This window comes from Hipposideros armiger, unplaced genomic scaffold, assembly GCF_001890085.2.
Source record: "Hipposideros armiger isolate ML-2016 unplaced genomic scaffold, ASM189008v1 scaffold_680, whole genome shotgun sequence".
NCBI classification, from domain to species: Eukaryota; Metazoa; Chordata; class Mammalia; order Chiroptera; family Hipposideridae; genus Hipposideros; species Hipposideros armiger.
In genome coordinates, this window is record NW_017732030.1 from 853,519 (window position 1) to 865,310 (window position 11,792).

The 11,792-nt window shown below is 39.8% G+C and overlaps 1 protein-coding gene across 1 annotated transcript in view; it reads right to left on the reverse strand.

Annotated features, from left to right (window-relative positions):
- Positions 1–11,786, reverse strand: part of HIBCH (3-hydroxyisobutyryl-CoA hydrolase) — a 103,414-nt gene extending 91,628 nt beyond the window's left edge. The window contains exons 1-2 of the mRNA XM_019626482.1: positions 11,603–11,786; positions 5,108–5,150 (exon numbers count right to left, since the gene is read on the reverse strand). Of these exons, the coding sequence (XP_019482027.1) occupies positions 5,108–5,150; positions 11,603–11,628 (69 nt within the window). The 5' untranslated portion in view covers positions 11,629–11,786. The remainder of the gene's footprint in view (positions 1–5,107; positions 5,151–11,602) is intronic.
- Between the last annotated feature and the right edge of the window lie 6 nt (positions 11,787–11,792).

Sequence of the window (11,792 nt, forward strand, 5' to 3'; positions counted from 1 at the left end):
TTTTAAATTTTAAAATAATACAGAAAAAAAGTTTTCATGTTATACAAACATTACAGACAAGTACAGGCATATACCTTGGAGATATTGCAGGTTCGATTCCATACTACCACAATGTGCAAATTTTTTGGTTTCCTGGTGCACATAAAAGTTATATATATGTACACTATACTGTACTCTATTAAGTGTGCAAAGCATTATATCTAAAAAAAGTTTATACCTTAATTTAAAAAGACTTTATTGCTAAAAAAATTGCTACCCATCAACTCAGCCTTCAGCAAGTGGTTATCCTTTTGCTGGTAGAGGGTCTTGCCTCAGTGTTGATGGCCACTGACTGATCAGGATGGTGGTTGCTAAAGGTTGGGGTAGCTGTGGCAATTTCTTAAAATAAGACAACAGTGAAGCTTGCCACATCGAATGACTCTTCCTTTCATGAATGATCTCTCTGTAGCATGTTATCCACAGAACTTCTTTCAAAATCAGAGTCAGTCCTCTCAAACCCTGCTGCTGCTTTATCAATACTTTGTTGTCATCTCAACAATCTTCAAAGCATCCCCACCTGGAGTAGATTCCATCTCAAGAAGCCACTTTCTTTGCTCACCCATAAAAAACAACTCCTCATCCATTAAAGTTTTATCATGAGATTACAGCAATTCAGTCACATCTTCAGGCTCCACTTCTAGTTATCTTGCCATTTCTACCACATCTGCAATTACTTTCTCCACTGAAGGCTTGAACCACTCAAAGTCATGACGGCTGGAATCAACTTCTTCCAAACTCCTCCTAATGCTGATATTCTGACCTCTTCCCACGAATAACAAATGTTAACAGCATCTAGAATAGTGAATCCTTTCCAGGTCTTAATATATTTTGCCCAGATCCATTGGAGGAATCACTATCTGTGGCAGCTATAGCTTTACGAAATGTGTCTCTTAAACAATAAGACTTCAAAATCAAAATTACTGCTTGATCTATGGAATGCAGAATAGATATTGTGTTAGCAGGCAGGAAAATAATATGAATCTCATTGTACATCTCCACCAGAGTCTTGGGTGACCAGGTGCATTGTCAATGAGCAGTAATATTTTAAAAGAAATCGTTTTTTCTGAACAGGTCTCAAAAATAGGCTTAAAATATTCAGTAAACCATGATGTAAACAGATATGCTGTCATCCAGGATTCGTTGTTCCATTTGTAGACATAGGCGGAGTAGATTTAGCATAATTCTTCAGGGCCCTAGGATTTTTGGATGGTAAATGAGCACTGGCTTCAACTTAAAGTCACCAGCTGCATTAGCCCACTTCTCCTCTCTAGCTATGCAAGTCTTACGTAGTATCTTCTTCCAATACAGTATAAGGCTGTTTCATCTACATTGAAAATCTCTTGTTTAATGTAAACAACTTCATTAGCTTAGATAGATCTGGATAACTTGCTGCTGCACCTTGTACTTTTATGTTATGGAGACGGCTTCTTTCCTTAAACCTCATGAGCCAACTTTTGTTAGCTTCACACTCCCTTCTGCAGCTTCCTCACCTTTCTCAGCCTTTACAGAACTGAAGAGAATTAGAGCCTTGCGTTGGATTAGGCTTTAGATTAAGGGGATATTGTGGCTGGTTTGATCTTCTATCTGGAACACTAAAACTTTTTCCGTATCAGTGATAAGGCTGTTTCTCTTTCTTATCACTAAATGTTCACTGGAGTTAGCACTTTTAGTTTCCTTCAAGAACTTTTCCTTCACGTTCACCACTTGGGCTGTCTGGCACAAGAGGCCTCGCTTTCGGCCTGTCTCAGCTTTCAACATGCCTTCCTCACTGAGCTTCGTCGTTGTTAGCTTTTAATTCGAAGTGAGAGATGTGTGACTCCTCCTTTCATCTGAACACTCAGAGGCCATGTAGGGTTATGAATTGGCCTAATTTCAATATTGTTGTGTCTCAGGGACTAGGAAGGCTGAAGAAAAGGGAACGAGAAGAGGAACGGCCAGTTGGTAGAGCAGCAGTCAGAACACACAGCATTTATCAATTAAGTTCTCCCTCTTATATGGGTGCACGTCGTGGTGCCCCCAAACAATTACAATGGCAACATCAAAGATCCCCTGATCACAGATCACCATAAAAAATACAATAACAGAAAGTTTGAAATATTGCGAGAATTACTAAAACGTGACACAGAGACATGAAGTGAACAAATGCTGTTGGAAAAATGGTGCTGAGATAGACTTGCTCAACGCAAGGTTGCTATAAACCTTAAATTTGTAAAATAAAAAAAAAAGTAATATCTGAGAAGCACAGTAAAGCAAAGCTCAATAAAATGACGTATGTCTGTGTTAAAAAACTTTGACCTCTCTCCACACATTTCTTTTTTACTTGAACCAAGTCAGATTTGTGAGCCAAAAAAAAAGTTTCATGACTGTTTTCACTGAACAACTTTACATAAATTATCACCCAATACTAGAGGCAATCTTTTAAAACCCTATTATTTGGTCTCAGTTCAGAAATGTGGAAAGCCGAAAAGATGCTTCTCCTGGCTTTATACAAGAAGAATAAAGAAATGTAGAAAAGACTGTAAATTAATGACTTTTGGTGAACTCAATCAGAAAACTGTCACAGGGCAAACAGCCCTCATAAAATCCGAAAAGAGACAGGTGGCTTCGGGGAGCCCAAGGACCAGAGTATTTGATTACCTCAGACAGAAGCCTATAGGAAGATGAACTAGAATTTCTGATCACTTGCTAGAGACCAAGTTGGGCAAATGTGACAGTATGACGCTCCTGGGAGTCCCAGTCATGGGAAGTTCCCACCCTGGCTGCCTTTTCCTCCGAAATCCAATCAGGCTCTCCTAGGGGAGACTGGAAAAAGCTCCCTGCATGGTGCTGGCTGGGAGAGGGAAACTGCAGACACAGCTAAATCCTTTCCCCTGCTTTCCATACAGAAGGAAAGGCTAAATCCGCAGGGAAGGAAGGACTTCAAAGCCTGCAGCCAGGGCTCTGAGCGAGTTCCACGCTGCGGTGGAGGTGGGGAGTGGAGGCCTACAAAACAAAAGCCTCATCTCATCTCTATCTTTGTTGCTCCAGAGGCCCATGCCTTTCTAAATAAATGCCTGCTACACAGGATTTCCTTATCATGGGAGTTAACTATTGTACATGGCACCCCTAACTCAACTTGTTAAAAAAATATATATTTCCAACAAATCTTTCTCCAGCAAATCTCCCTGCCCTGTCCACTTCTCATAACTGCCTACAGCGCTGCCGTCAGTGGCATTTTCCCTCACTCCGGCATGAAATAAAAAGGCTTCTAGCTCTCTCTACGGCCTCGCTTAGAAGGGTCACAGTTCTGCGTGGGGGACGCACTGTCTCTGACGCACATGGAAGAGCCAGCATTGTGCCCAGGACCACTCGGCCCACAGGCCCTGCTGAGTCCAGTTCCTTCTTCTCTCTCTGTGGTTTATGCCCCAGGTCACAACAGCCCCATCCATGGACCTGGATTCGGTCGTGTCTATTCCACCTATGTGCATGTTTAAATATGAATCACTGACATTGTTCTAAGTTCTTTTTCCAGGCAACTCCTCCACTCCCATGTATATCAGCTGACTAAGATTTATAAGGGTAAGAAGGGATATCCCAATGTTCATTTGCCCATCTCTACTTAGGCGTAACTGAGAAACCTTCTGCGATAGTTACCCTGCCAGAGGCTGTAGAGCGCAGTAGGTAAGACCATGGAGCCAGATCTCCTGAATTCAAATCCCATCTCCTATTTATGAGCTGTGTGATCTTAAAGCATCTAATTTACCTCCTGTCCCTCAATTTCTAATCCATTAAATAGAGATAACACCACAATCCCTTAATTGAAAACACTTGATTCCAGATGCGTTTCAGAATTCAGAAAATTTTCTAGGTTTTGGAAAGGTAACAAAGTACGTATTACATACTACATGAAACACCCTGGGTGGAGTCCGGGTCACTCAAATGCTTTAGCACTTCCCCACCAAACCATGAATATCTGTACTAGTTAGGATAAGGACAAGAGGAGCTTCAAGTACATTCAAGTCATATTTTGCCACCAAAAGCATTTACTAAAAACTAACTACAAACCTTTGGTTTTGAGGTTTTAGAACTGCAGATAAAACATGTGTAGTGTCTCCTCCATAGGACTATAAAGAGAATCAACTGAGCTAACACATATCAAGTACTTAGAATAGCACATGGCATATAGTTAAGCACTATATCAGAGCAACCTGTCATTTTCATAGGCAAGGTACTTGTCAGGCTGTGTGAGGGTACATTATATGAGGGCTGCTGCTACAAAAATACCACAGACTGGGTGGCTTACACAACAAAGCATTTGTTTCTCACAATTCTAGAGGTTGGAAAATCTAAGATAAAGGCTCCTGCAGACTCCGTGTCTGGCGAGGTCCCATTTCCTAGCTCGTAGCTGGCTGTCTTCACACTGCGTGCTCCTTCACGAAGCAGGAGAGGTGAGGGAGCTCGCTGGAGTCTGCTTCTGAAGGGCACTGATCCCACTCATGAGAGCTCCACCCTCCTGACCTAATCACCTCCCAAAGGCCCCGCCTACAGCTACCATCACTTCGGGAATAGATGAATTTAAAACATGAATTTGGGGGTGACACAAACATTCAGTCTATTGCGAAGAGATTAAAAAAATGAATAAAAATGATTTCTTCCTTGCAATGTGATAAAGTAGGACATCTAAGCTCTGGAAGAGCTTAGTACAATAGTAGCTAACACGTATAAAATTATTATATGCCAAAAATTATGCTAGATTTTAAGTGACTTATCTTATTATTCATAAACATTCTAAGGTAGATACCATTTCCACTTTTTATATATGTCTAAAAGGAGGCTGACAGAACCAAGTAATGTGCCCACGTAGTGGACCCATATTTAAACCCAGGCATGCCAACTTGAAGATCCATGCTCTTCTCCATAACCTTATGCCATCTCCTACAAGTTTTATCTGTCAAGTCTTGACACTAAAATTAGGAACCATGGTATACCAAGGTCAACAACACCTGCCAGTATTTCTCTATTTCCGTGACAATGACATTTTAAGTTACACATATTTTAATAATGCCAGCAAAACAAAGTCCAAACTTACCAAATGCTGCAGGATGATATTAGTCCTTTTGAATGAATTAAACCTGAAAGAAATGTAGAATTCAATGAACACAGTAATGTGAGTGGTCATGTTTCAATGTATAAATACTATACTCCCTTTTGCTTTAGCCTCTTCTAAACATGTTAGAACAAAAAAAGGTTTTAAAAAAGGTTTAACTCTCGTTCATCGCTGGTAGAAACAAATGGTATAGCCACTTTGTAAGATGGTCTGGCAGTGTCTTACAAAACTAAGCATACCTCATGATATGATTCAGCAATTGCACTCCTTGATACTTACCCAAATGAGTTGAAAACTTACATCCACAATAAAACCTGCACATGAATGCTTATGGTAGCTTTATTCATATAGCCAAAACACAGATGTAACCAAGAAGCCCCTCAATAGATGAATGGATAAACAAACTATTTTACCTATATAATGGAATACTACTCAGCAATAAAAAGAAATCAGCTATCATTCCACAAAAAGAGGAATTTAAATGCACACTGCTAAGCAAAGAAGCCAATCTGAAAAGGCTATATACTATATGATTCCACTACAGAACATTCTGAAAAAGGTAAAAAACTGTGGAGACAGTAAAAAGATCAGTGGTTGCCAAAGAGAGGGAAAAACAGATGGAACACATGGAATGTTTAGGGCAATGAAACCAGTCTGTGTAATTGTAATGGCAGAGACACATCATTATATATTTGTCAAAATTTTCTGCTCAATTTTTCTGTAAACCTAAAACTGCTCTAAAAAATAAAGTCTATTATTATTATTTTTTTAATTTGGTAAGGATGCAATAAGCATTCGCAGACTTTGTACGATATATAAATTGGTATTGCCCCTTCAGTAGTCAATCTGGAAACACAGATCCACAACCTTTAAAAGGATTATGCCCTTAGGCCTAGTAATTCCACAAGCATTTGTATTAAAGACATCTCAGAGAAATTATTAAGGTTTGTTTATAAAGTTGCTCACAATAATTACTTATATAAGGGAAAAACTGGAAACTAAATAAATATCTAATAATATAGTAATGTTTTTAAACTGTCATCTATACAAAAACATCACATGATCAATAAAAATATTTAAAAACATTTAAATAATACATATCACATGGGAAATAGTCATGACAGAAGTTACAAAAAGGAAGCAGACTATAAAACAGTAAGTACAATACTTCTAAATTTTTTTAAAATGTGTTTGTTAAGCTAAGAATACAAAGCCTAAGACACAGCTTGACAAACGTGGTCAGTAATTACAGAAGTCAGAATGGTGGCGGGTGGGGGACGCTGGGAAAGGGCATGAGGCAACAGTGAGTGCTGGATATCGTCTCTATCCAGATGATGGTTACAGGACTGTATACGTATGTAAGAGTTCACTGAGTGACAGAGCTTCAAAACAGCACATTTAAGAACTTTAAAATTAAACAAAGTAAAAGCAACCTGGGGCATGAGGAGGGCTTCTGGGATGCTGGTACTCCTGTTTTTTTTATCCAGGTACCAGTGAAATGGGTATGTTCAGTCTGTGAAAACTCATTAAATTGTACCTGTAGGCTTTGGGCCTTTTTTAAAAGTTCCCAAAACATATCACTCTTGCCTCTGAGAAACTCAGTACAGTGAGAGAGACAGATATAAAAATACTGTAGTTAGAATATACCGGGATGCATGTTAAACAAGAAGTGAAATTTAAGGCATATGGAGACAGCTCAAAGCTGGAATCAGTAGCGGCAGCAGCTTGATAGGACTGTACATGTGTAGATACATATACCATCTGATGGAACTAAAAAAATGCTGATAAATTTTTCAAAGATACTTTGAGATTACTTGAGGGGCAACAGTTTAGCTGAGGCATTAAAAAAAAGAAAAAAGCAGTATGATCATTGTTACCATTTGTAGCCACATCTTAGATGACCGAATTTATAAAAATATTTGTAATCCAACTCACTTTTCAGAATTTACATTACTTTCCTTTTACATTACATTTAAATGGATCAACACTACAAAAAAGGGCTGGGAAAATCACTATCTGTGTAAATCAGTCACACTTCACATTCCTGGACTAGACTGTTTTGAATGTGCCTTGCCACAAGTAAAATATTCTCATCCTAGTCCAGTGATTCCACAACTTGTCTGCACATTACAATCACCTGGAGGCTCTTGTAAACATTCCAAGGCCCAGGTCACATCCAAGACTAATTAAAATCAAACTCTGTAGGTAGGACACAGGCATAGGTATTCTGTTTGACCCTCCCTCAAATGATTCCAATGTGCAGACAAGTGATCATTAAAATTAATACTTTATAAAAATTAGACTGAAGTGACAGATTCTTGCCTATTTAGGGATGTTTTCTAAACAGGGTTGTCATACAGACTTTGAAAATCTGAACTACAGGACCCTGCAACACCATTTTTAAATTTTTTCAATTGTATCTTTATAGAAGTTTTTATAAGTATCAGAAAATGTAAGCACTGATTTCTTTAGATGAGAATAACTTGAATTCCTTAATGAGGTCAGTACTCAAATGCCAGTTCAAGGTTACAGACAATGCTGCCAGATTGGCAAGTTTTATGTAACAGTTTAAGTACTACCTGCGACAGAGAGAGTACACCGAGTAACACAGGCCTAGCTTCAAGTCCCAGTTTTATTTGTGAGGCAGAATTTTATTTCACTCAAAGAAACTTTACAAAAACCTATTAAATGCAGGTGCAAAGCCCTGAGCATAGCATTCGTAGGTCACAAAAATCTCTGGACCAACTATTACAAAACAGAAAACACACCTAAGAACAACTAAGTTCCTTGCCAGATTTTATATAATCATATGGCTTCTATTTGTTCTGATTCATACCCAGCTGTTACTTAAAATCTGATATTAACTTTTGTATCTCAAAAATGTATTTTGAGTATTCAGAATCCCCAAGTAATTCTGGATTTAGGGTCTTTTCTTTCCTTCCTACCGGCTCCAAAACGGTCATCTGGTGGTGAAGGAAGAGGGCATGCACATCCCAGCTACTGTAAATTTACTGATTGGCTTTCTCAGGCTTATTTCTTTCAGGTTATGGTCCAATTGGCTGCTTGGGGCAGTTCTCAAATTGTGGTTCCTTGATGACATCATCAGCATCCCCTGGGAACTCGTTAGAAATGCAAATTCTTGGCCCCACCCCAGACATCCTGAATCAGAAACGGTGCGATGAGGCCCAGAAATCAGTGTTTAACAGGCCCTTTAGGTGATTCTAATACATGCTAAAATTAAAAACAACTGTCTTAAAAGGATAAGAAGGTTACCATAGGGGATTTTTACAATTATCCAACAAAACACACATGGGCTCACATAACTAAACTAGTTTTCATGAAACTGTTTAAGATGATGATACAATGAAAACAGTCTTTAATGAAGCTTATTGCAGCAGAAACACGCAAGGTAGAATGTGAATAGAGCAGAAAATCAAGTACAAGGCCAAGTAACTCAGTCATGAACTAATGAAGAACAGCAGCTGTGGAAACAGAAAGGAATGATTTTGAGTTATTATGAAATAAAAACTCAATGGATAAAGAAAAGAATTATGCCAAAGACAACTCCCAGATTTCAAGCCAGGATAGTTACAAGAATATAGGTACTGAAAAGACTGAGAAGGAAACTAGCTGGTTTATAGGATAAAATATGAATTTCATTTTTAATTTCTTGAGGTTGTACTGACATTAAATAGAAATATTCAACATCAACTGGAGAAAAAAGACGAACTTGAAAAAAAAGTTAGGACTATAGCCATGTTAGGAAGTCACATGCACAATTACTGAGGCAGCCAGCTCTCTATGAAGAATAACTGAGAAATAATCTACAGTCGAAAACTAGTGGCCTGAAGTCGGCCTGGGTCTACAAATGTGTTTTGTTTGGTCAGCAGTGTTTCAAAATTACAAACATTTAAAAATCAAGAGATTTCACCTAAAGTGCAGTTTTCCAGCTTTTCAAAAAAAAAAAATTAGTAGCTATGGAAACCCTAGATCCACACTTTATAATGGCAACAATGCCTAGAATTGAGAAGCCACCTCCTTTAGACAGAGCGCTGCTGCCATCCCATCCCTGCCATCCCATCCCACCAGCATTACTCAACACTTCCTTCTTAGCCTCTCTCTGCATTTCGGTTTGTGACTCCTAGCACAGGAAAAACAAATATAACAGAGAATCAAATACTGAGCCTTCAGAAACAACTATGTAGCAGTAAAATAAAAAGAAAAGAGGCAGCTCAAGAAGAACCAAAATAATGTAGTTCAACAGAATATTACAGAGCAGACAGATAAGGGAACAAGTACTATTAACAACTTAAAGATCAACCCCTTTAAAGAACTTCCATCTTCCTTTCTAAACCTGGCTCTTTCATAACTGTACTTTTCCTTTAAGACGTTTTTCAGATGAGTTGGTAACTAAGTATACTTTTATGTAAATATTTGTTTCATTATCTGTTCTCCTTTCAGACCTCAAAGAGTTTATAAAAGAAACAATGAAGAATATCAAGTACTCCAGGTTGGCTACAGGATAATATCTCAGAAACAAGAACATAACATTAAGTATTGTTGCATTCATGAAGTAAATTGGGGCCAAATTTTTGAAACCCAGGATGGGAACTTTTAAATTTAATTCCAGAAGCACCTCTAAGAGCTTCTGAACAGAGGATTGTCAGGCAATGAAGGAAATTTTAGCAGGATTAATCCGATAGTCATGTGCAGATTCAAAACGGGAAGAGTTAAGTCCACCAATCAAGTTTCTGCAAAATGAACAAGTGATAAATTTGAGAAGATTGCTCAAATTTGAATCAGCAGGAAGAGATAAGGATTGGGAGTGTGGGAGAACTCAGACAACTTAAGGTATCTAGAAGAATGCGAGTGTCAAGACGTTGCAAATGCAGATGCTGAGTAAAGGTTACACTTATTTGCAAATTTATAGTTGAGGAGCAAATGCGACTCAGGTGGTTCTGACTAGCACTAGCTCAGGATAAATCAAGGTTAGAAATACAAATTTGAGAGTTATCTTTGGAGAGTTGTTTTATTTGGGAACAGAGGAAATTTCCAATGGCTGAAATGGTACTAGGGCAAGATGAGTAGTGGAGGGTGGTAAAAGGAAATCAAGAAAGTGCCAGGAAAGCCAGGGAGGCTGGAATTCAAGAGGGACTGCCCAACAATGCAAACCACAGTACAGGCCTTCTTTCCTCTGAGAAACACTCTCTGCAGCATTCTATTTATTAATACACCTGTGGGTTAGGACGTTGTAGACTGGATGACCTTGAGCTCAGGTCTGTGTTTTCCTAGGGTAATACCCACTCCAGGGCTGGCCCTGGAAAAGGCATCTCTGATCAAAGCCCGGAACTACTCCAGGTCTGACCTAGTCTGCACCTTGAAATGTGTGAGTGGAAAAAAGCCAACCTGAACTCTGGGAATGACATTCTTTCCCTAGTCCATTAACTTTGTTAATAAAAGTGTCTTCCCAATTTGCTTCTCAAATAATTTGGGATTTGCTCACAATTTCAAAAAATCAACAGCAATGATTACATGTACTGACTTGCTCAGTATTTACCAAGTCTCTCCATGAGCTGGTTAGAGGGAAACTAATTTCAAGGTATTTTTTCTTTTTTAAAAAGGTAAGCAATGCTTCCATTTCTCTTCAAATATTTATTGAGAACCAAGTCTGTGGATACAATGTTAAGCAACTAGACACCCTCGCCTAAAGCTCTCATCCCTTCCCCACCAAGCAAACTCAAAAACTGAAGAACCCAGGAATTTAAGTTGTGGAAGAAATAAGATGATTCTCCCTTCAAGTGGTCACAGCTGCTACCTGGCAATGTATGGGGACAGGCAGTAGGCTTCAAGATTGATGTAGCCTAACTTCCTAAAATGACTGCTCCCAGATTTCCTCAGCTGAGCCCAAGCTGCACTGAGTAGCGCTTTCAAAAGTTAAACATAATGTTTGCCCATACACTCCACCAAGCCACGTTATGTGTCGGCAACATTAGCCTGGAATTTCCAAACACCTGTATTAACTAACGCTGGAACCATCCCATCCGACAGAGCTGAACAATAAAGTCACACTATGAGCACAGGTGCAACCAACTGGCAAAGCATGAGCATTTGTTAGCTGCACAAAAAGTGCCACAAAATTCCTCCAAGTTGAAACCCTGAGTCCCCCAAACTATACTCAACCGTTAGGAAAGAAATTGGGGTCAAAAGGAAAGGCGTGCAGGGTCAAGGCTGATTAAGACCCAGAGCGGCAGAAAATGAAGGTGATGCTTCAAAGAAGGTGCTAGAAGGAGTAAGGACGAGACACGCAGGAGGGCTGGGAGTGCGCCAGCCCAGGCGGGGCTCAAGTCTGAGGTCTGCATCTCCTGCAAGGCGATTCGAAACTTCCAAGCCAGGAAGTCCCCACTCCCGACCCTTCTTCACCTCTGCGAGCACAGCAGATGAGCCTGAGCTAGGCCGCCCGCTCGTTCCCTCACTCACCTCGCCGTGAGTTCCCACAACCTCATCGCAAAAACACTTGCGAGTCAAAGCAGCGAGGACGGGGCTCCCAGATGGCTCCTCACGTCTCACGTCAGACCCGCCCACCGTCTCCGTGCGCCGCCGGACACAGATGACAAGTCCTCCAGGCAGCCAGAGCGGCCCACGGCGGGATTTTACGCTACGCGGCGCT